Below are 25723 nucleotides of genomic sequence, written 5' to 3'. Positions count from 1 at the left end.
CAGCCATAATGAAGCCTAGCACTAAGAGAAGCGTTAAATTGGAAAAATTAGCACAAAAGAAAAGGTAGTTGATAGGGCATACGCACCACAAAAGATAGAAAGAATTAGCACAATATCAACTGGTTGTAACTCGGACGAAAACTTCACAATGTGAGGTTTGCATGTCCGCTATACGACTAAAAAATATACCTAGATGAATCCAGGATATACCCAGATTCACCCTTGAAGGAAAGTGCAAGGTATAGACTCATGGTAGTCACCCACGAGACAATATAACCATCAGCTCCATCATGCATAGTATTGACTAAATACCATGACATCCCCACTAACGTCGTCAGTGCCCAATAGTGGGTGTAGAACTAGGTACAAACATATGCTCCCAAACACAACACACACCACACGCACACACACATGAGCATACATCAACACAAAGTTCAGAGTGCTGAGTTTCTGTCATGACTCCGGAGATCAAGGGCAGACTCAGCCATAATGAAGCCTAGCACTAAGAGAAGCGTTAAATCGGAAAAATTAGCACAAAATTAGCCATAATTACCATGTCTGGGTACAAAAAACAAAATGAAACTAGAAGTACTGCTAGCAAGAACTATGTGGGATATGAGTGATCACTGAATCCATTCTCATCTGTAGCAAAGTATGGCTCGAACCCTCTGTTGAAGTCTCCGTCGATGCTAAGCTCCTCTCCTCAGTCAGGGGTGTCTTGATCTCCCTAGCTCCAATGCTCCGTCATTGAGAGTGCCGCGGGTGTGAGTCTACGGTGAGCTTTGCAATGTGTGTCCATGTAACTGGGCCGTGTGACAAATCCGTCTGTCGTGAGTTGGAGAAGATGCTCTCTATAGAAAACCCTCTTCGTACCCCTCCCGTGATGGCTCTATCCATGTCCTCTTGCTATCAAGCTGGATAAGATCTTGCCGAATGAGTCTAGTAGTCTCCATCCGTGTAAGAGCCAAAGATGGTGCATCAAGAGAATACTGGAAAGGGGGCAGCCTGTCCATGCTGAAACCATGCCTCAGAAACCATGAGCTCATCTGTGCATACCAACATGATGTATCTCCCTGTAATGCCAGCTGTCTGGATGACTCAAGAGCAAGCCTGGCATAACTGTCCCTGGTGGTGTCCCATAAGCTGTGTACAAATGATACTGATCTGGTGAGTGCCTCAACCTCCATAGGTGGGGTAGCCAGCTCCGCTCGTATGATGTCATGTGGGACTGAGGCCTTGGCTCTAATCATCCTAGAAATCATAGATATCAAGGGTCTCTCCATATTACTCCATCCAGCACTGTCAACAGACGGTCCCCAAACCTGAACCCCGTAGTGCATAACTGAAGCGACCAAAGTGTCGAAAAGCCAGAGCTTTGTTCGAGGTTCCTGGAACTGAACCTACGAACTCTAAACCGCTTAGGGCTGCTGCCACTTTCAGTGTGAACCTTGGTCCACTAAAGACCACCCCAAGATATGTGTATGCATCAGTGTACTCCATACTTCCTGCCCATATGTGAAAGTAGGTGCTGATCTCCTAACCCACTCTAGCGTGGTATTAAATACCATGACCTTGGTTTTACCAAGGTTGACAAACAATCCACTATCTTCTGCAAAACTGTGCAATGCGTCCAAATGTCTCTGCATACCCTCTGGTGAGTCTGATATCAACACGATATCGTCAGCATACAATAAAAGAGGGATCCATGTCCTCGCAAGCTGAGCACCTCTATCTCCTCCTCTGTCAATATAATCAGAGACCTCATCAAAATACATACCAAATAAAGTAGAGGACAGTGGGCATCCCTGTTTCACTCCGATAGTGGAGTGAACTATGTCAGATATCCCCTCTGATGTGCGTACATGACCCATCATTGAACTGTACAATGCCATAATCCCCCATATCAGCTCTATGGGTACCCCCAATTCCATAAGTCTGCGCATCAATCTGGCCCTCGGTACTGTGTCAAAAGCTTTTTGGAAGTCCACAAAGCTGCAATATATCCGTCTACCATGTGCTCGACCCTCCTCAATGATAGCTCTGAGTATAAAGACATGATCTAGTGTGGAGAAACCCCTCTTGAAACCAGCCTGCCCAAGTGCCCGTATGCCCATAATCTCTGCCCAACTGCTCAGCCTATGCTCAAGGATGGATGCATACAACCGTGCCAATGTGTGTCCTACCATGATAGTACGGTAATTCCCCGGCACTATGGGGTCTCCTGTCTTGAAGATAGGTACAATAGTAGATAATCTCCAAGACTTAGGGAAGCCCTCACACATGACACGGTTGAATAACCGTGCAAGCATCTCTGCCAACAAATCCCCAGCATGTATAATGTGCTCTGCTACCAAACCCTCATGATCCTGTGCCCGTCTAGTCTTCATCCTGTCAATGGCCTCCTTTACCATCTCAGTGGTAAAGAAGGTGCTCGTAGCCGGACATGGCTGTGGTGGATCTGGTAGTGGTGGTTGTCCAGGTACAATGTATAAAGATGCTGCATACTGCCCCCATATCTCTGTAGAAGTAATCACTAGTGGGGGAGACTGCTCATAGAATAGACGCCAAGCCTCTCCTGAATCTCTACTAAGGAAGAGCTGATATAAATCTTGCTCCATTTGGACCAAGAAAGCTCGCTTCTTCCGTCGCACTAGTCGTCGTGTAGCAATACGAGACTGTCTATAGGTGATCACTCCCAATGTAAGCTCCCGTTGTATCTGAGCTCTCCTCTGTCGACACTCCTCATCATACCAGCTGTTCTGAGGCATGTGCCCAGAACGACGTCTCTGACCAGGCTGAGTGTGTGGGTATGCCTCTGTCGCTGCCCCATGTAATGTCACTGTCAGCATAGATGTGATCTCCTCCACTGTGTATACTGGCTCTGATGTGCATAAAAGCCTACATATCTCCTCTGCATAGACTGAGTTAGTCTCTGGTGTAAAAGTATAGCGTGGATGTCTACCACCCCGTGAGGCCTGAGATGTATTGTACTCAAAGGAGACTAATAATGTCAAAAGTGCATGATCTACTGCTATCCCAACAAGCCTGGGTCCCACTGTGAAATCCTGAATGTGAGAGATAAAGCTTGGATGTGTCAGAACATAGTCTACAGTACTGGACCCATGTCTGTGTGGAAAACAAGTAAAACCTGTAGACAATGGGAAAGTCGGTAAGCCATTCTGTATGGCTAACCTGTGAGTAGTCGTCATCTCCCTCAGGTATCTCCCATACTCTGTATGCTCTCTGTCGTGTGAGCATCTCTCAAGTCCCATCTCCTCTGGCTCTAGCTCTCTAAGCATCTCCTCTTAGGTGTCATAGAGGACCGTCTGTGAGCTGCCTGTACGGGCATTGAAACCCCCCAAGAGTATGATGTCTCCATCTCTGGAGAACTCCCAGATATCATCATCAAGTACAGAGTAAGGAGACTGTCCTCTGGGTGAAGCATATACTGAAGTGCTGGGAGGAAAATAGCATATGGCGATGTACAAGAAACGTCCAGTCTTTGCCCTCAGCCTCACCCACAAGTATCTGGCCTGATCATCTCTCCGAATTATGTGCAGTAGTGGTTGGAGCTTCTCTCTGAAAAGAACTGCTACACCTCCTGATCCCCTAGTCCATGCGCAGATCTGGTGCATGTCTGGCAAGCTGTCTCCCATCTGTATCCAAATATATGCGGCATCAACTAACCTGGAGCCTGACGAGTCTCTGAGTAGAAAACAATGTCTCTGTCTCTGAAGCTGTCCTCAAAGGCCCCCACATCAAGTCTATACGATCCATTACAATTCCAAACCGCCATCCTGAGAGTGGTCCCATAGGTTTCGCACCGTCATGTAGAGCGGTGATCTGTAATCACTACTCGTCCATTTCTGTAGAAAGCTAACTTTCCCTTCTCCCTTGCCGCTATAATCTCTGGCATGACCTCTCTCATATGTGCAAGCTGTGAGAGCGTAAGATCATCTCCTAAAAAGATACCTGTTTTCTTGAGGGTTGGCCTCTTCTTTAAAAAGTCTTTCTTTTTTTCCATGGAGGGAAAGCGCAAAATGAGAGCCCGTTCTTTTAAACTCTCCCCATTACCTTCACTCTTCTTGCCCACTCTCCAAGCTTGTGTGTGCGAGGGCTTCTCCACCCCCATCATGGACATGAGGCTCTTCACCTCTTGGTCCACCTTATCTGAATCTTTTAGGCCGGTCACTCTCACGTGTAGAGCGCGTACCCTTCTTCGTTGTTCCTCTTCTAGTGTCTTGTTGATGATGTCGGGTGTAGTCGGAATGTCCTTGCCCTTTCCCTTCTTGACAACTTCAATCCATTTTTCAGCCTCATCCATCTTCTTTTGCGTTTTGGAGAGAACCTCCACCCATGAGGTCTTCTTTTCTCCTTCCTCCTTTATTTCTTTGACTTGTGCTCGTATACTATTTAGCTCATCGATCATTGATGGCTGAATTTCTCCATCTTCAAGGCGTCCTCCCTCTTTGGTTTCGTCGAGTTCCTTCCGAAGGGCTGAGATGCTACCTTTTAAATCTTGAATTTCATCCCAGAACTCCTTGCGTTCTAGTTCCCTTGCCTGTTCCTCCCTCTTTTTCCATTCAAGAATTAAATTCTTCTCTTTCTTCCACTCATCCATGTGGCCTTTGCATTCTTTCAACTCCCTTTCAATGACTGTCATCCTCTTCCTTGTGACCATGTAGTGCGCCGCCATCTTTCTTGCCTTATTTGTTTCACTTTCTAAGAGAGAGGAGAGAGCAACCTATACGCACCGCATTATGCATACATGTGTTTCCACATTCAGCCTACATGGCATATATTTGCTTTCTGTACGTGTCAATTTGCAATTTCTGTGAGTTCTGCAGTTTCCAAATTCCTTGTAAAAAATCCCTACAAGTCTGAAAAATGCAGGATTTTGAAATTTGAAAATTCGGAAAATCCGGAAAAGCTGAGACTGAAAATTCCTGTGGAAATTCCTCCTGGATTTTGAATTTTGCAGGGTGTATTTACCTGCGGGTTGAAGGGGGGGGTGGGTGATGTATGTACCTACGGGCGCACTGTCACAGCAGCAGACGGGGGGGGGGGGGGGGGAGGATGCGTAGCGTGAAGGGGGTTGCAGTATACGTGAATCACAGCAGCAAGTGGGGGGGAGCGGATGCGCAACGTGAGGGGGGGGTGCAGGTTGCGCGAGTGGAGGGTACTGCAGGCTACGCGAGGGGGGGTGCAACAGGTTACGCGATGATGCAGGTTACGAGAGAGAGAGAGAGAGAGAGAGAGAGAGAGAGAGAGAGAGAGAGAGAGAGAGAGAGAGAGAGAGAGAGAGAGAGAGAGAGAGAGAGAGAGAGAGAGAGAGAGAGAGAGAGAGAGAGAGAGAGAGAGATGAAATGAACTGTTATATTAATGTCTTCAAAAGGCCAAAATGACCTATGAGACCAAACTGTTACAAAATTGTGAATCTGATACCATGTCTGGGTACAAAAAGACTAGAACAAAAATACTGCTACTACTAGAATCCATCCTCATCTGCACTCTGGATGTCGAGAGAGTATGGTTCGAATCCTCTGCTATAGTCTCCGTCGATGCTGTGTAGCCCCTCTCCTCAATTGTGGCCATATGGATCTCCGTAGCTCTAGTGCTCGGTCAATGAGAGTGCCGTTAGTGGTCAAATGAGTGTGGGCTGAGCTCTGCAGTGATGGCTGCTTCTCTGGTTATCCCATATCTAGTGAAAAGAAATCTATAATCTGTCTCTGGGACTGTCTCTCTCTAACTCTCCCCAGTAAAGTGTCTCTATATTGTGTAACTCAAGTAGATATAGCCCAAGACATCTCTGATCCTCATAACTCATGCCCTAGAGAAAGGACCGAAACCCTCTCCGAATAAGCAGTGGAAACGGCCCCGTATCTCATAGTTCACTGTGCAATGACTTATGTAATGTAGCTCTGTCTCTAGCTCTAGCTAGCATAAGCGACATATCCTGTTGTTTGCTGGTATCCCTCTACCAGTCTCAATCTCCAGCTGATGTGAGGATGTGCATATCTGACAAATGGCACACCGCAACCCATGAGACATATGTGTGTCCATGTAGCTGGGTCGAATCACAAACCCATCTCCTGTGAGGTGGAGAAGATGATCTCTATAGAAAGCCATCTTTGTGCCCAACTCCTATGGCGGCTCTATCCATGTCCTCCTCGTATCTAGCTGGATCAAGTCTTGACGATTGAGTCTAGTAATCTCCACCCGTGTAAGAGACATCGAGGGTGCCTGAAGAGAGTACTGGAACATGGGCAGTCTGTCCATGGTGACGCCATGCGTCTGAAACCATGATGTCATTTGTGCATACCAGTATGAAGTGTTCCCTAAAGAGCTAACTGTCTGGGAGACTCAAGAGCCAGTCTAGCATATCTGTCTCTAGTAGTATCCCACAAGCTTTGCACAAAGGAGACTGATCTGGTAAGCGCCTCAATCTCCATACGAGGGGCAGCTAGCTTTGCTCGAATGATAGCGTGGGGTACGCAGGCCTTAGCTCTCAACAATCGAGAGATCATAGATACCAAGGGCCTCTCCATACGTCTCCAACCATCTTGGCCTACAAAAGGTCCCCCATATCTGCACCCCATATAACATAGCTGAGGCTACTAAAGTATCGAAGAGCCATAACTTTTTCCGAGGTTCTTGGAACTGAACCCGCGAACATCCTTCAAGGCTGCAATAGCTCTAGTAAGTCTGGTCTTTGCTGCTCCAAGGTAAGTAAATGCATCTGTATACTCTACAAAACCTGACCATATGTGAAAGTCGCTGTTGATCTCCTGATCCATTGTGATCTCCCCACCTCTGCAAAACTGTGTAATGCATCCAATTGTCGCTGCATACCCTCTGGTGAGTCAGAGAATCAGCACAATATCATCAACATATAACAACAATGGGGATCCACGTCCCTGCCAACCGGGCACCTCTATCACCCTCTCTGTCAATGTAATCAGACACCTCATCAACATACATACCAAATAGAGTAGGAGACAATGGGCAACCCTCTTTCACCCCAATGGTGGAGTGAACTAAATCAGATATCCCCTCCGGAGTGCGTACATGTCCCATCACTGATCTGTATAGAGCCATAATCCCCCAAATCAACACTACGGGCGCTCCCATCTCCTGCAGTCTACGCATCAATCGAGCTCTCGGTACCATGTCAAATGCCAATTACTCAACTGCTGCTCAAGACTGGATACATACAACCGTGATACATACAACCGTGCCAATGTGTGCCCAACCATAATAGTGCCGTAACTCCCAACCTCTGTATAATAACCTGCTTTGAAGATAGGCACAATAGTAGACAACCTCGAAGTCTCAGGTAACGCCTCACACATGGCACAATTGAACAACACTGCAAGAACCTCTACCAACATATCTCTAGCATGTGTAAAGTGCTCTGCTACTAGACCATCATGATCATATACCCTACTGATTGTCATCTTGTCAATGGCTCTCTCAACTGCTGCTCAAGAATGGATGCATATAAACGTGCCAATGTGTGCCCAACCATAATAGTGCCGTAACTTCCAACCTGGGCTCTCATCTCTCTGCACTCCTCATCATAACAACTATCCCGGGGCATGCTCCCAGAATATCGCCTCTGACCTGGCTGAGTGTGTAGGTATGCCTCAGATGCTGCATCATGCAGTGTCTTAGTCAGTAAAGTGGTGCCCTCCTCCACTGACAGGCCGGAACCAATATGCATAGACGACTATAGATCTCCTCTGTATAAATAGAGTCAATCTTTGGTGTAAATGTATAACGGGTATGTGATCTGCCTCTTGATGTTTGGGCTGTACTATACTGAAATGAAACAGACAATGTCAAAAATGCATGATGCATTGCTATGCCCACTGGTCTGGCTCCCACTATGAAATTCTGAATACAAGAAATAAAGCTCGACTGTGCCATAACAGTCACTGTACTGGCCTTGTGTCTGTGTGGAAAGCATGTGAAATCGGTTGCTCCAAAAAATCGTTGTAAGCCATTAAGTATGGCTAACCCATGTGTAGTCGTCATCTCCGTGAGATATCTCCCATACTCTGTCTACTCTCTATCATGTGAGCATCTGTCAAGTCCCAACTCACCCACATCCAGTTCTCTAAGCATCTCATCTGAAGTGTCGTAGAAGACTGTCTGAGAGTTGCCTGTTCGGGCATTGAAGTCCCCTAGGAGGATGATATCACCATCCCTACAAAACTCCCATATATCATCATCTAGTATAGAGAAAGGCGATTGTCCTCAGGATGCAACATATACTGACGTACTTGGGGGGGGGGGGGAGTAACATATGGCAATGTATAGAAATCGGCCTGTGTCAGCTCTCAGCCTCACCCACATGTATCTAGCATGATCATCTCTCCGTACAATATGTAGTAGTGGTTGTAACTCCTCCCTAAATAGCATTGCTACTGCTCTTGAACCTCTCCTCCCATGCTCAAATCTCAAGGCTGACAGGTGGGCTGTCTCCCATCTATATTCCACCACATGTGGCATAAGTTGTCCAAGGGCCTGATGAGTCTTTGAGAAAAAACAATGTCCCCGTCTCTGAAACTGTCCGCAAAGGCACCAACGTCCAACCTTATAGATCCATTACAATTTCAAGTAGCCATCTTCAATGTGGTCCCATAGGTCTCACACCGTCATGTAGAGAGCCGCTCCACAATCACCACCTGACCATCTCAGTAAGAGGCCATCTTTCCCTTCTCCCTTGCCGCCATAATCTCTGGCATTATCTCTCTCATATGCGCAAGCTGTGAGAGAGTGAGAGAATCACCGAGGAAAATACCTGTCTTCTTGAGAGTAGGCCTCTTTCTCAAGAATTCCTTCTCTTCCAAGGAGGGGAAGCGTAGTATGAGAGCTCTCCCTTTTGAAGATTCTCCCGGGCCATCACTCTTCTTGCCCACTCTCCATGCCTTGTGTATGAAGGCTTGTCCACCCCCATCATGGATGTGAGGCTTGTGACATCTTTTTCCACATTGTTTATGTCCTTGAGGCCGGTTACCTCACATGTAGAGCCCGCATCCTCCTCCTTTGTTCCTCTTTGAGGGTCATAAAAAATGAATGTGGGTGTACAAGGAGCTTTCTTACCTTTCCCTTTCTTGGCGACCTCAATCCATTTTTTGGTCTCCTCTACTTTCTTTTGTGTTGCGGAGATGACCGTGGCCAATGACTTCTTCTCCTTAGCTTCCTTGATAACTTCTCTCATGGTATTCAATTCTTCCATCATGGATGGCTGAATTTCGCCTTCTTCGAGCCACCCACTTTTTGCTTGTAAATTTCGGATGATGGAATCTTGGACCACTTTCTCCTCAAGCGAAGCGATCCTCCTACATGCCATCTCTTTCTTCGGTCCATCTTTGAAGAATAGTGTTCCTCTCCTTCCTCCACTCTTCCACTTCGTTTCTCCATTTCTCTCATTTCCTTCGATGATGGATGTGTCTTCTTACACGTGGGAGAAGCCGTAGGCTTCCCATGAGAGAGAGACTCTAAACACAACAAAAAAAAGAACAACAAAACATTGATTTGAAACCCTAAAAAACAACCAAAAGAAAAAAACAATGACAAAACCCTAAAAAACAGTGAAAAAACCCTTCAAACAGCCAAAAAGCAATTTCGAAACCCTAAAAACAACACTAAGCAGAAGTGACGAAACCCTAAAAATAGTGAGAGACCCATGAGAGAGAAATGAAATGAAATGAAATGTTATATTAACGTCTTCAAAAGGCCAAAATGACCTATGAGACCAATCAGTTACAAAATAGTGAATCTAATACCATGTCTGGGTACAAAAGAACTAGAAAAGAACTAGAAGTGGAACAAAATACTACTACTACTACTACAATCTAAAACTACGTGGGTGTAGCAGCTGATACAATAGGTACCCGGTAAACTGGATGTAACAGTGTGTGAAACAAAGATGGAAGAAATGGTGAGGATCCATCCTCATCTGCACTCTGGATGTCGAGAGAGTATGGCTCGAATCTTCTGTTGTAGTCTCCGTCGATGCTGTGTAGCTCCTCTCCTCAGTCGCGGTCGTCTGTATCTCTGTAGCTCCAATGCTCGGTCGATGAGAGTGCCAATAGTGGTCGAATGAGTGTGGGACGAGCTCTGCAGTGGTGGCTGCTCCTCTGGCTGTCCCATATCTAGTGAAAAGAAATCTGTAATGTGTCTCTGGGACTGCCTCTCTCTAGCTCTCCCCAATAAAGTGTCTCTACACCTGTGTAACTCAAGTAGATATAGTCCAAGACATCTCTGATCCTCATAACTCATGACCCTAGATAGAGGACCAAAACCCTCTCTGAATAAGCAGTGGAAACGCCCCCGTATCTCATAGAACACTGTGCAATGACATATGTAGTGCAACTCTGTCTCTGGCTCTCTCTGGCATAATCGGCATATCCTGCTGTTTGCTGGTATCCCTCTGAATCTACCAGTCTCAATCTCGAGCTGATGTGAGGATGTGCGTATCTGACCAATGGCACAACGCAAACCATGAGACATATGTGTCCATGTAGCTGGGTCGAATCACAAACCCATCTCCTGTGAGGTGGAGAAGATGCTCTCTATAGAAAGCCATCTTCGTGCTCAACTCCTGAGGCGGCTCTATCCATGTCCTCCTGGTGTCGAGCTGGATCAGGTCCTGACGAATGAGTCTAGTGATCTCCACCCGTGTAAGAGAATCTGTGCATACCAGCATGAAGTGTCCCCCTGTAGAGCTAACTGTCTGGAAGACTCAAGGGCCAGTCTAGCATATCTGTCTCTGGTAATATCCCATAGGCTGTGCACAAAGGACACTGATCTGGTAAGCGCCTCAATCTCCATGGGGGAGGCAGCTAGCTCTGCTCGAATGATCGCGTGAGGTACGGAGGCCTTGGCTCTAATCAATCGGGAGATCATAGATACCAAGGGCCTCTCCATACGTCTCCAACCATCCTGGCCTACAGAAGGTCCCCATACCTGTACCCCATACATCATAGCTGAGGCTACTAAAGTATCAAAGAGCCATAACTTTGTCCGAGGTTCCTGGAACTGAACCTGCAAACACATCCTCTCCAAGCCTCCCAAGGCCGCATAAGCTCTGGTCAGTCTAGTCTCTGCTGCTCTCCCCAAAGAAAACCTCGGCCCAGTGAAGACTATCCCAAGGTAAGTGTATGCATCGGTATACTCCACAATCTCTTGACCATACGTGAAGGTCGGTACCGATCTCCTGATCCACTGCGGTGTGGTGTTAAACACCATGACCTTGGTTTTACCAAGGTTTACAGACAATCCACTATCCTCTGCAAAACTGTGTAATGCATCCAACTGTCGCTGCATACCCTCTGGTGAGTCAGAGATCAAGACAATATCATCAGCATATAACAACAATGGGATCCACGTCCCTTCCAGCTGGGCACCTCTATCACCCTCTCTGTCAATGTAATCAGACACCTCATCAACATACATACCAAATAGAGTAGGAGACAATGGGCAACCCTGTTTCACCCCGATAGTGGAGTGAACTAAGTCAGATATCCCCTCTGGGGTGCGTACATGTCCCATCACTGATCTGTATAAAGCCATAATTCCCCAAATCAACACTGTGGGCACCCCCATCTCCTGCAGTCTGCGCATCAGTCGAGCTCTCGGTACCATGTCAAATGCTTTGTGGAAATCCACAAAGCTACAATAAATCCGTCTCCCATGTGACCTGCCCTCCTCAATGATAGCTCTGAGTGTCAGAATATGGTCAAGAGTGGAGAAACCCCTCCTGAAACCTGCCTGTCCCTTTGCCCGTACACCCTCACCCTCTGCCCAGTTACTCAACTGCTGCTCAATAATGGATGCATACAATCGTGCCAGTGTGTGTCCAACCATAATAGTGCGGTAATTTCCAGGCTCTGTAGGATCACCTGCCTTGAATATAGGCACAATAGTAGACAACCTCCAAGTCTCAGGTAATCCCTCACACATGGCACGATTGAACAACACTGCAAGAACCTCCATCAGCATATCCCTAGCATGTATAAAGTGCTCCGCTAGTAGACCGTCATGATCGTAAGCCCTCCTGGTCCTCATCCTGTCAATGGCTCTCTTTACCATCTCAGTGGTAAAGAAGGTGCTCGTAGGTGGACATGGCTCTGTAGGATCTGGAAGGGGATCCTGCCCAGGAACCGTATATAACGATGTCGCATACTGGCCCCACACATCAGGAGAAGTAATCACTGGGGGAGGGGAGTGCTCATGGAAGAGTCGCCATGCCTCGCCTGAGTCTCTACTCAAGAACAACTAATACAAGTCTCGCTCCATCTGGCCAGGTAAGCTCGTTTCTTCTTTCGCACAAGGAGTCGGAAAGCAATCCGCGACTGTCTGTAGGTGATGACTCCTAAATGAAGATCCCTCTGAAGCTGGGCTCTCATCTCTCTGCACTCCTCATCATACCAACTATTCTGGGGCATGCTCCCAGAATGTCGCCTCCGATCCGGTTGAGTGTGTGGGTATGCCTCTGATGCTGCATCATGTAGTGTCTCAGTCAGTAAAGTAGTGCACTCCTCTACTGAGAGGCCTGGAGCAACTGTGCATAGACGATCCCAGATCGCCTCCGTATAAACCGAGTCAGTCTCTGGTGTAAATGTATAACGGGTGTGTGACCTGCCTCCTGATTTCTGGGCTGTACTAAACTGAAAAGATACGGACAGTGTCAAGAGAGCATGATCCACTGCTACGCCCACTGGTCTGGCTCCCACTGTGAAATCCTGAATACAAGGAATAAAGCTCGGCTGTGTCATAACATAGTCCACTGTACTGGGCCCATGTCTGTGTGGAAAGCATGTGAAGAGAGAGAGAGAGAGAGAGAGAGAGAGAGAGAGAGAGAGAGAGAGAGATGAAATGAAATGAAATGTTATATTAAAGTCTTCAAAAGGCCAAAATGATCTACGAGACCAAAAAGTTACAACTGGTGAATTTGATTGAATTGTTATATTAATGTCTTCAAAAGGCCAAAAATTACATTTTTGTGTGACTAGTACAAAACATAAAATTAAAAATAAATGAGGGTACCTAGAGTGGATAGGTATGTAAGCCTACACCATCCTCATCATCACCATCAGCACAACCACATATTACATCATTTCAAACATATGAGGAGGGGTACAATCACATGAGGCTAATGAGGTGTACAATTGAGAAAGTACACAATGGTGATACGCTCATGAACTCTCTCAGGGGTCTCTATAGTATGGCCTCAAACTTATCCATCGTAAGCTCTTTGGGGTGCATGCTCGATGTTGCTCAACAATGCTCCGTAGCCTCCAATGTGGACCTCATCTACGATCTGAAGATCCTTGCATCCTCGGGCGGCATGAGCGACCAAGCTCGATGGCTCGATCAAGAAGGATGCCCCAATGAGGGTGTGCCTAGGTGACCTGCGGTGGGCCATCTCGAGTAGTCTCTTTGTAAAGAGTCGTGATCTGCCTTTGGATGGATCCCTATGTGTAGGTTCTCTACTCCTGAGGGTAGTTTCTCTCAGTCTACGGATCTCCAGCAAGAAGAGACCTAGGCACCTCTCATCATAGTAGTCCATAATGCTGGATAAGGGGCCAAAGCCCTCTCTGAATACGCAATGAAAACGTGCACGAATCTCGTAGTATGTTGTGCATTGGCAGATATAATGCTCCTCTGGTTGTGGCTCTCTCTAGAAAACCTGGGATAATCTCTCCTACGAGGGTATACCGCTATATTGGCCAATCTCTCATCTTCAATTGGAGAGGTGAGGTGCGTAGTGGACCAATAACACATCTAATGCCATGAGATAGGTCGGTGTCCATATACATGGGATGTGAGATAAACCCATATTTGTCGTGCACAAAAGATGGTCTCGATAAAAAGACATCTTCGTCCCCAATGCATTTAACGAAAACAACCAAGTAGTCCTAGTATCAAGTTGAATGAGATCATGTCTAATCAGCCTACTAATTTTTAATGTCCAAGGGTGAGGGGTGGTGCATCCAAGGAAATACTAGAAAGGGGGCAGCCAATTCATACTAAATCCATGTAGGCCAAACCCAGATGATATCTGTGTAAACCAACATGAAGTATCACCCTCACTGGCCAACTGTTGCGATGACTCAAGCGCTTTTCATGCATATCATCAGCATGGGAGCTTCCATATGCTAAGAATGAAAGACACTAATCTAACAAGAGCCTCCATTACAATTGGTGGTCCACTCATCTCAACTCTGAAATCTCACGAGGCACTGAGGTTTTCGGCCAGATCAGCCTAAAGATAAAGGACACAAGTCGCCTCTCCATGGATCTCCATCCATCATCTGATCCTGATATCTCATGACTCTAGCCAATGGTCCAAAGCCCTCTCTAAAAAGACAATGAAAGTGGCCTCGTATCTCATACTATACCGGACAATGACAAATGTGAGTTAACTCTGTCTCTGGCTCTATATGGCAGAACTGGCATATCCTAGCCTCTGCTAGTACTCTCCTAAATCTGCCAGTCTCAATCTCTAGCTGGTACGATGATGTGTGCACCTGACCAATAGCACATCGTATCCCATAGGATAAACGAATGTCCGTATAGGCCGGTCTGATCACATATCCATCCTCTGTTAGTTGGAGAAGATGCTTTTTATAGAAAGCCATCTTCGTGCCCAAATCATGTATCAGTTTTATCCATGTGCTCCTGGTATCTTGCTGAATCAGATCCTGACCTATAAGTTGAGTGATCTTTGTCCCTGTGAGAGATAGGAAGGGTGCATCCAAGGCGTACTGGAACGGAGGCAAACTGAAACCATGATGTCATCTGCCGATGCAAGCATGCTTTGTCCCCCTGTAGCACTAGCTCTCAAGGGCTAGCTGGCCATATCTGTCTCTAGGGAGGTCCCATAAATTATGCACGAAGGATACTGATCTAGTAAGGGCCTGAGCACGAGAGAGGGGGCAGCTAGCTCAGCTTGAATAATCTCACGTGGCACTGATGCCTTAGCCCGAAACAGTCGAGAGATCGAAGAGACTAGAGGCCTCTCCATACATCTCCATCCATCAGTGCTACCAGATCTGCCACGGTGGTCCATTGAGGGTCCCCAAATCTGAACCCCATACAGCATAGATGAAGCCACTAGAGTGTCAAAAAGCGACAATTTTGTTCGAGGTTCCTGAAACCGAACCTGCGAACACATCTTCTCCAATCGTCCCAAGGCTGCATAAGCTCTCGTCAATCTAGTCTTTGCTACTCTCCTCAATGAAAACACCAGTCCACTGAAGACTACCCAAAGATAGGTGTATGCATTTGTATACTCCACCGTCTCTTGGCCATATGTGAATGTGGGTGCTGACCTGCTGACCCACTGTGGTGTGGTGTTAAACACCATAACCTTGGTCTTTCCCATGTTAACAAACATTTTCATACCATTTTTGGCCAGAAAAAGGCAGTTTTTGAACATTAAAAAGCCAAAACGAGCTCGGAAAAATCCCTAATTTTGTGAAGTGGGCAAATGTGTACAAAGCATCTACCCCTCCGGGGAGTAAGAAATCAACACAATATCATCAGCATATAACAATAGTATGATCCATGTCCCTGGCAACTGTGCTCCTCTATCATCATCCCTCTCAATGTAGTCAGCAACCTCATCCACATACATGCCAAATAGTGTAGGAGATAGTGGGCAGCCCTGTTTCATCCCGATATGAGAGTGAAACAAATTAGAAATCCCCTCTGGAATGCATATATGCCCCACTATTGACCTGTATAGAGCCATGATCCCCCCAAATTAACTCTGTGGGTATAGAGAGAGATGAAATGTTATATTACCATCTTCAAAAGGCCAAAATGACCTATGAGACCAAAAGGTCATATGTGTGACTCTAGGACAATGTCTGGGGAACATAAAGATAAAAACAAATGAGGGTACCTATGAGTGGGTAGGTATGCAAGACTACCCCACATCCTCACCATCATCATCATAACCATCACCATCATCAGCATAACATGATACATCATCTGAAAACATATGGGGAGGGCTACAATCACATGAGGGCTAATGAGGTGTGTGTGTGTGTGTGTGTGTGTGTGAGAGAGAGAGAGAGAGAGAGAGAGAGAGAGAGAGAGAGAGAGAGAGAGAGAGAGAGAGAGAGAGAGAAATGAAATGTTATATTAACGTCTTCAAAAGGCCATAATGACCTATGAGACCCGAAAGTTACAAAGTGGTGGATCTGATACAAAGTCAAAGTAACAAAATAACCTAACGACAATACAAAACAAAGATATATACTATGCGGTCCTAAGTTGATTGATGTGAACCAAGCAAAAGACTAAGCAAAAAATGGGCGGCTTGTTGGGATAGCTGAATCACAAGAGATCTAGCATCGGTTGTTGGCGAATCTCATCAATTTCCTCCATGGTTAGTAGTCTGACCGAGCGTCGTGCATGCTTGGCCAACGTGCTCCGAATTTTCTGTCGTAGCCTCCGTCGATGCTATGTAGTTCTTCGCAGTCGTGGGCGCCTGGATTTCCCCAGTTCAATCGCTCGGTCAATCAGTGTGCCTCTGGTGTGAGACGAGGGGGAGCTCTGCTGTGGGAGTGGCTCTTGCGGCTGTCCTGTGTCTGCTTTGAAGAAGTCTATGATCCGTCTTTGAGACTGGCTAGCCTCGCCATTCATCAGGCTATCTCTGTGTCTGCGCAGCTCAAGCAAGAACAAACCCAGACATCTCTGATCTTCGTATCCCATGACTCTTGAGAGTGGTCCAAAACCTTCTCTGAACAAGCAATGGAAACGGCCTCGTATCTCGTAGTAGACGGGGCAGCGGCATGTATAGTGTAGCTCCGTCTCAGGTTCCATGTTACACAAGGGGCATGTCCTGTCCTCTGCTGGTACTCCGCTGTATCTCCCAGTCTCAATCCGCAATTGGTGAGAAGATGTGCGTAACTTGCCAATAGCACATCGTATCCCATGAGACAAGTGGGTATCCATGTATCTGGGTCTTTGCCACAAAACCATCTTCCGTAAGCTGGAGAAGGTGGTCTTTGTAAAAAGCCATCTTCGTGCCCAATTCCTGTGCTGGTTGTATCCATGTCCTTCTGGTGTCTAGCTGGGTCAAGTCTCTGACTGTGTAAGGGTGAGAGATGGTGCATCCAATGAGTAATGGAATGGTGGCAGCCGGTCTATGCTGAACCCATGTGCCTGAAACCATGATGTCATCTCCCCATACCAGCATGTTGTATCTCCTTGTATGGCTAACTGTCGAGAGGATTCAAGTGCTATGCGAGCATATCTGTCTCTAGGAAGTTCCCATGTGCGGTTTATGAAGGAGACGGATCTGGTGAGCGCCTCCACCACAAGTGGGGGGGCCGCTAGCTCTGCTCGGATAATGGCCCGTGGTACTGATGCCTTGGCTCTAATGAGCCGCGAGATCATAGAGACGAGAGGTTTCTCCATTTTCCCCCATCCGTCTGAGCGACCTGTCCTCCCGTGGTGATCGAGTGAAGGTCCCCATATCTTGGTTCCATAGAGCAATGCTGAAGCCACCAAGGTGTCAAAGAGCCAGAGCTTCGTCCGGGGCTCTTGAAACTGAACCTGCGAACACATCCTCTCCAATCTACCCAATGCTGCGTGGGCTCTAGTAAGTCTCGTTTCTGCTGCTCTTCTGAGTGAGAATGTAGGTCCGCTAAAAACCACTCCAAGGTAAGTGTAAGCGTATGTGTACTCCACAGTCTCCTGGCCGTATGTGAGTGTAGGTGCTGACCTCCTGATCCACTGTGGGGTGGTATTAAACACCATAACCTTGGTTTTACCCAGGTTGACAGACAAACCACTTTCGTGGGCAAACGTATGCAGAGCATCCAATTGACGTTGCATTCCCTCTGGGGATTCGGAGATCAACACTATGTCATCAGCATATAACAAAAGTGGAATCCATGTCCCTGCTAACTAAGCACCTTTATCCCCATCGCTGTCAATGTAGTCAGAAATCTCATCCACATACATACTGAAAAGAGTGGGAGAGAGCGGGCAGCCCTGCTTCACCCCAATAGTGGAGTGAACCGGTGTAGAAAGTCCCTCCGGGGTGCGTACATGCCCTACTACTGATCTGTACAATGCCATGATCCCCCAAATGAGTTCTGTGGGTACTCCCATTTCCTGTAATCTGCGCATCAATCTAGCTCTGGGTACCGTGTCGAAAGCTTTGCGGAAGTCCACAAAGCTACAATAGATCCGTCTCCCATGAGATCTGCCTTCCTCGATGATGGCCCTAAGTGTTAGGATATGGTCAAGAGTAGAGAAGCCTCTCTTGAATCCTGCCTGCCCAGTTGCACATATTCCTTCCCTCTCTGCCCATCTACTCAGCTGTTGCTCAAGAATGGATACATACAACCGTGCCACTGTGTGCCCAATCATAATAGTGCGATAATTTCTAGGCTCCATGGGGTCTCCTCATTTGAAGATAGGTACGATTGTAGATAGGCTCCAAGTGTCCGGTAGGCCCTCACACATGGCACGGTTAAACATAACTGCTAGAAGCTCTGCTAGTAGGTCTTTGGCATGCATGAAATGCTCAGCTACTAGGCCCTCGTGATCATATGCTCTCCCAGTCTTTATCCTGTCAATGGCTTTCTTCACCATCTCAGCAGTGAAAAAGACAGATGTATGTGGGCATGGGTCGGGGGGGTTGGGGAGGGGCGGCTGTCCAGGTACCGTGTACAAAGATGATGCGTACTGACCCCAGGTCTCTGTGGAGGAAATAGCAAGGGGGGGAGGCCTGCTCATGAAAGAGCCGCCACGCCTCACGCGAGTCTCGACTCAAGAATAGCTGATATAGATCCTGCTCGAGTCTAGCCAAAAAAGCCCTCTTCTTCCGTCGCACCAGGCGTCGAAAGTCCATCTGTGACTGTCTGTAAGTGACGTCCCCCAACAGCACTTCCCTCTGAAGTCTGGCTCTAGTCTGGCGGCACTCCTCATCGTACCGGCTGTTCTGAGGCATGCTCCCAAATCGGCGGCTCTGCTCAGGCTGGGTGTGTGGGTATGCTTCAGCTGCTGCCTGATGTAATGTCTGTGTCAGTATAGTAGTTAGCTCCTCCAGAGGTCGCCCCGGGTCCTCAGTGCATAGGCGTCTGTAGATTCCATCCATATATACAGAGTCCGTCTCCCTTGTGAATGTGTCGCGAGTAGGGGCTGCTACTTGTGGCCTGTGTGCTGCACTGAAATGGAAGGAGATGGTCATTGACACCAGAGCATGATCCACCGCCACCCCGACCGGTCTGGGCCCAACTGTGAGATCCTCGATACTAGAGATGAGATTCGGTTGTGCCATGACATAATCCACCGTGCTGGCTCCATGTCTGTGTGGGAAGCATGTAAAACCTCCCGCAGCAGGAAATGTCTGTAGGCCGTTCAAGATGGCCAATCCATGTGCAATGCTCATGTCTATCAGGTGTCGCCCATACTCAGTATATTTCATATCGTGTGATAGTTTTGAAAGGCCCGTCTCTGCCACATCTATCTCTCTTAGCATCTCCTCTGAAGTATCATAAAACACTGCCTGGTGATGGGCAATCCTAGCATTGAAGTCCCCGAGGATGATAATGTCACCATCCCTAGAGAACTCCCATATGTCATCATCCAAAATAGAGAAAGGGGACTGTCCTCTGGGTGGTGCATAAACTGATGTACTCGGGGGAAAGTAACAAATAGCTAGGTAGAGGTATCTACCTGTCTCTGCTTTCAGTCTCACCCACATGTACCTAGCCTGCTCGTCCCTGCTGGCTATATGTATCAGTGGCTGCAGATCCTCTCTAAATAACACTGCCACTCCTCCCGAGCCTCGCCCTCTGTGCTCTGAGCGTGTCTCCTGTCTGTAGGCTGTCTCCCACCTATATCCACTGATGTGAGGCATGGATTGCCCAGGGGCCTGGTGTGTCTCAGAGTAGAAGATGATGTCTCTTCCAGTAAAGCTATCCTCAAAAGCACCCACATCAAGACGCATAGATCCATTGCAGTTCTAGGCAGCTACTTTGAGTGTGGTCCCATAAGTCTTGCACCGTCATGTGGAGCGTCGCTCAAGTATTACCACTTTTCCGTCTCAGTAAAAAGCGATCTTGCCTTTTGCTTTTGCCGCTCTAATCTCCGGCATTACTTCCTGCATATGAGCGATCTACGAGAGGGTGAGATCGTCCCCAAGAAAGATGCCAGTCTCTTTAAGAGTTCGTCTTTTCTTCAAGAATGACTTCTTTGCTTCCATGGAGGGAAAACGGAGGATGAGTGCTCTTTCTTTTGAGGTTTCTCCACTACCTCCATTTTTCTTTATGTCGCCCACTCTCCATGCCCTTGTGTGTGTCGGCTCATGAATCCCCATCAAGGCTGTGAGTTTTTTACTTCTTCGTCCACATTGCCTTTGTCTTTAAGACCGCAAATTCTCACATGTAAAGTGCGCACCCTTCTCCTCTGCTCCTCCTCTAGTGTCTGGTTAATGATGTTGTTGGGTGTGGGCGTGGGCGTTATCTCCTTGTCTTTTCCTTTCTTGGCCACCTTGATCCATTTCTCGGCTTCGTTTGCCTTCTGTTGGGTTTTGGTAAGAACATCCACCCAAGAAGTCGTCATTTCTTTGTGTTGTTCCTCTCCCTCTTTGATGGCCCGTACTTGTTCCTTGATCGTGTTGATTTCTTTAATTACTGAGGGTTGCAGTTCGCCCTCTTCCAGTGTGTTTCTTGATCGGGCTTTGGCGAGTTCTTTCTTGAGTGACGTGATCTCTTCCTCTTGGGTCGTCACTCGGTCTTCCAGCGTGCTTATCTTGCTTTCTTGGATCAGCATACCTCCTTCAAGAATGTTTATTGTGCCCCAGAGATTGCGGTTCATCTTGGTGATGGTCTCCGTCATTTCCTCTTTGCATTTTCGAATGGCATCCTCTAGGGGGTTGGCTTTTTCGTTCGTCTTCCTCATGCTTGATCGCCGTCCGCAAGGGGGTTAGATGCGCGTGTGCACCCACCCTAGCAGCGGACGCGACAGTTGGGCGTGCGGGGGAGTTGTCCGCAAGGGAGTCGCTAGATGCACGTGTGCACCCCCACTAGCGATGGTCTCGACGAGTGGTGGAGCACGAGGCGGTACGGTCCGGGGGGGAAAGCGATAGCTATAGGTTGGAGAGAGAGAGAGAGAGAGGGGGGGGGGAGTATGGTAGATAGAGTGGGGGGAAGGGGGGCGGGCTATAATTATTTATTTAAAAAAAAAAAAAAAACTTCCTACGCGTAGAGGATGGACGTCCTACGCGTGAAAGAAAAACCGGGGGGAGGTAGGGGGGGGAGACATATTACGCTTAGGAGAGGGGGGAGACTTACTACGCGTAGGAGAGGGGGGGGAGACTTACTACGCGTAGGAAAGGGGGGGGCTAGGGCAATGGCGCGGGGGGGGGGGGGGTTGCACAGCATGGTGCCATGGGGGTGCAGCATGCGAGCAGGGCAGGGCAGCGGGGGGGCAGGGCGGCGGGCACGCGAGGGCAGGGGCGCGCTGGTGCAGCTCAGGCAGAGGCGGGCGCATGGGTGCAGGGCCGCGCGTGCGAGCAGCAGTTTCCAAGGCGCGCGTGCGAGCAGCACAGCAGCAGCAGCGCGAGCAACATAGAGAGAGAGAGAGAGAGAGAGAGAGAGAGAGAGAGAGAGAGAGAGAGAGAGAGAGAGAGAGAGAGAGAGAGAGAGAGAGAGAGAGAGAAATGAAATGAAATGAAATGATATATTAACGTCTTCAAAAGGCCAAAATGACCTATGAGACCATCAGATACAAAGTGGTGAATCTAATACAATGTCTGAAGTACAAGCACAAAAAAGTAGTACTGAATGTAAAAATGAAAACTGAAATTGAAGTGTGAAATGTGAAATGTGAAAATGTAGAATAGGCCCTCAATGACAATCTGGGTGTCGTGCTAGAATGCCTCTGATCCTCTGCTGGAGTCTCCGTCGATGGAGAGAGAAATGAAATGTTATATTAACGTCTTCAAAAGGCCAAAGTGACCTATGAGACCAGAAAGTTACAATGCGGTGTATCTGATACAAAGTCAGATTAACAAAATAAATTAAACTAGGATAACAAAATATAAATACTACGGGATCCTAAACTAAGCAGTACAATGTGAAGACAATATGGGAGGGGAGTAGAGATCCATCTTCATGTGCACTCTGGACGACGAAAGAGTATGGCTTGAATCCTTTGCCGTAGCCTCCTTCGAAATTGTGTAGCTCCTCTCCTCCCTCGGGGTCGTCTAGATCTCCCTAGCTCCAATGCTCGGTCTATGAGAATGCCAGTAGTGCGGGTAGACCTCTCCACCGTCGCTGGTTGCTCCTCTGTCTGTTCTTTTGGGTGTACAGTATCTAGAGAGAGAGAGAGAGAGAGAGAGAGAGATCACCTGAATCCTTGTCACCAAATGTTCATTGAGCACGTACTAGCATTGCAAAGTTGGTAGAAGTATAGCTTGAGATTGCCAATAGAACAATGTAGACTCGATAACGTTAGTTGTTAACAGTGATCCAATGCTCCCACATATGCTACTCCAACACAGTAATATGAATTGCTCTACAACTTTGGCATACTTGTCAGCACATTGAAACTCGAGCTTGGTTACTTGGCTCAAAATGAACCAAAAACAGAAGGACGTAATAATGGTACATGTTGCCATTACCATGAGATTTGGAATCATCTCACGGTCTAGGAGCAGCAAGCTGTTGCTTCTTGACCCTCTCCCCTGCTTTCACCATGCTGCATACCAACAAGATGTAACGAAATTATTGAAATCATGCGAAATTTGTGGGGGGGGGGGGGGGGGGGGGGGGTTGGGAGGGTGTGTGTGTGTGTGTCGGTGGGGGCAAGATGCCCCAAACGAACTCTCAAAGAAAAACAAACAACTCATATTTTCCTGCTTATGTATGGATTCCATAAACACAATCAGAAAAGGTTGCATGGATCAAACAAAGAGGATGGGATGCAAGAAAGTGCCAATTGATAAACAACTACTTCAGAAAAAATCAGACCTTATATCATGTGGAGTAATGAAGATCCATTGAGATCCATGTGAAACAGCAAAGTCCACTACCGTTTCCAGACTTATTTTCCGACTTACTGCATCCTGTCAAAACAAAACTTTATAATAAGCTTCAAAGTTTGATATACGAAAAAAAACAAAGCATCTTTTTCCTCATTTTCTTAATTTATAAATGCATACCATAAATACGTCAAATTCATCCATTGCCCGGAACGGAGCCTCTGTCATTTCTTGCAAAGCCAATGCAAAACATAGAGTTGAGAAAGACCTCTCACCACCTGAACACAAATGCATGAAAGCACTAAAAAATTAAACATTTCTTGAAAAATAATATAGTTTACAATATAAAGGAAGAGAGAAGCATTTACCAGACAACCCACGAGTATCTTTTACCATATTATTTGATGCATCCTGAGGCATTTGAACCTGCAGAAAATTTTGTACCAATAAGCTCTCTGGTGCTTGAAGCTTCCCTAGCTCTCTAATGTGGGTGCTCAGTGCATAGTGCACAAAAATCTCACTCCAAAGCACACAGGTAAGCAACTAAAAGACATTGACATCTCATACGACATACAACAAAGAAAATGGACTCAAAAGTAGACACGCCAAGATGCAATCAAGTCCAGTATAAGCTCGACTGCTCTCAATGTATCAGCTACAGACTGATTGGCAGCACACAGCTCCAAACAAACTGCACGCAAGGTACAATGGTGGTGTCAAGGCTCAATAGTGCAGGGTGAGTGTTATGTGAACGACTACACTCTAGATCAAAGACTCATATTCCCAAACTCATACCATACTAGCCATATATACGTCGGATACATAACATCCATAACTGCTAAGAAATATCTCTGAGAGACAGCTGCACACATCTGGAATGTGGGGGTAAGTGGCAGATCGGCCACGGTGTCCACTGGACTACCACAAAGGACCAGAGTGTCCACCGAAGTGTGAGCCCAAGACTGCCTCTCCAGTGCATGTGAGACTGTAGCCCAGCTACAAATTGCTTGCTACAGTCAAGCTCAATCTCCATTCTAGAGAGTGAAACTCCAACAAGAGATAAGAAACGGCCGAAAAACTACTCCAGTGCTCAGAAGAAAAAATGTGGATATACAATACAAGGACACCCAAGGACTACTGATGCTCTGAAGTAGGCTTCCAAGTGTAACAATTGTGGGGTAAAGAAAATATCCTTCAAAGATTGCTTTGGCAAATGTAAATGAAAAATGACTCAAATAGGCATCAATGTTACTGCATCTTTAGGGCAAGGCACTGTAAGTCTTGCAGTAGGAGAAAACACATCTGCCTTCTCCCCTCACTGTTTTGATTCTTCTTCAGCCAAGTAATCAGCATCATCAGAGTCCCTGCAGAACTGGTCTCATATTCGGATAGACGACTATTTGGGATTGGGAGGAAGAAGATGCCCTCGTGTCCTCAGACGCCTCTGAAAAAAAAAGATGCCTTGGATTCCATGTTCAGACCATGACACTTATAGGAATTTACCAAAAAGGACGATGGTGGTGTTATGAATAATCCCTTGAGAGACTAGAACTCCCACACTGCACGCATCAATATCTCCGTATTCATTGCAATATCTTTGTCAATGCTCAATACACACGATACACCTGTTCCATATCTACCTAATTGTACCTAGGGACCACACTGGCCATACATGCAACATCTTGGCCATATTGGTGCACCACAATGGGCAAACATCCATGGTAAACTGACAAAAATGAACTTCTTTGCATGCAGAACCGTTCAGCATGCAGGAACCTGTGAGCTACCTACCTGGCGCTCAGAATGCATAGGAGTACATGGGGCTCAACTTTTGTAGGTGGGTGGCTGCTCCAGCCGTGTCCTATGTTGATGGTGGCATTTTTCCACGCTGGCTTTTGATTAAGAGAAGAGATGGGTACGTTGGAGAAGTGTTTTTGTCCTTGAAAACAAAAGTGGGAAACCTCTTCTTAAGAGCAATAATGTTTTCCCAAGTGGCACCTTCTTCAAATTAATCTTTCCACTTGATTAAAGATTACGACGTACATGATGACACGTACGTAAATCACGATAGTCGAGAATTTGCTCAAGTTCATGCGGTGGGGTAGGAGGTTCAACGAAATCAACCAGAATTTGTTGGGCAATGACATTCTCATCCCCATGTAAATGCTTACATAAATGGCTTACATGAAATACCGGATGGACACGAGAGTGTGTTGGTATAACGAGAGTTTGTAAGCATAATGCTTGAGTATCTTGAAAGGCCCACAATATCGTGGAGGTAATTTAGGTGTTGGCGAAACCGAAGAAAAAGAGGGCGAAAGTGGTGAAGGACAGAGTAGAATCCCTAGTATCACTGTCAGTATCTGAACGCCAGCAGCTTCGAGTGAAGCAACCTGTTCGACGTTCCTCGCATACTCCCGCTACTTGTTCGATGGTATGTTTAGGCGCTGCAGATCACACTATGCATGTCAGAGCTGTGGCTTCTACAATGTGTGTCCCTCTACTCCTACCACAGTGACTAGCTCCCAAGCCCCGATTGGAGTTGCTTCTTCTCCTATGCCTAGTACGGCTGCAGCAACTCCACCCGTCTCACTTCACCAGAGAGGCATACTCCCAGTCCACCACGAGCAGTGCCACTTGCCAGCCCTCTCCCACCTGACACTATTAGGGGATCTTCCACAGTTTCGGACTCTACAT

At 47.0% G+C, this 25723-nt stretch overlaps 2 protein-coding genes across 6 annotated transcripts in view; both read right to left on the bottom strand.

Moving 5' to 3' along the window:
- LOC147426674 (structural maintenance of chromosomes protein 6B-like) overlaps positions 1 to 25723 on the bottom strand; it is a 209963-nt gene that overhangs the window by 18842 nt on the left and 165398 nt on the right. For 2 of the 5 annotated variants that reach the window (XR_015186301.1, XR_015186304.1), the window contains exons 25-28: positions 23395 to 23452; positions 23207 to 23304; positions 23016 to 23110; positions 22394 to 22743 (exon numbers count right to left, since the gene is read on the bottom strand). Coding sequence is in view for 2 of the 5 variants with exons in the window: in XM_086499210.1 (XP_086355336.1) it covers positions 22686 to 22743; positions 23016 to 23110; positions 23207 to 23304; positions 23395 to 23452 (309 nt within the window). In the remaining 3 variants the exon portion in view is untranslated. Of the gene's footprint in view, positions 1 to 21706; positions 22744 to 23015; positions 23111 to 23206; positions 23305 to 23394; positions 23453 to 25723 lie in introns of those variants that run through there. The other 3 variants (XR_015186303.1, XM_086499210.1, XM_086499209.1) reach the window with 3 other exon arrangements.
- LOC147426675 (uncharacterized) lies at positions 14038 to 21057 on the bottom strand. The gene is made up of 2 exons (XM_086498229.1): positions 18972 to 21057; positions 14038 to 14074 (listed from the first exon to the last, which is right to left on the bottom strand). The coding sequence occupies exons 1-2, from the start codon at positions 19988 to 19990 to the stop codon at positions 14038 to 14040; spliced, it is 1056 nt and encodes a 351-aa protein (XP_086354355.1). The 5' UTR covers positions 19991 to 21057.

Source organism: Adiantum capillus-veneris, chromosome 24, assembly GCF_014529385.1.
Source record: "Adiantum capillus-veneris isolate H3 chromosome 24, ASM1452938v2, whole genome shotgun sequence".
Lineage (NCBI taxonomy): Eukaryota > Viridiplantae > Streptophyta > Polypodiopsida > Polypodiales > Pteridaceae > Adiantum > Adiantum capillus-veneris.
This window is presented reverse-complemented; position numbering and strand designations above follow the sequence as displayed.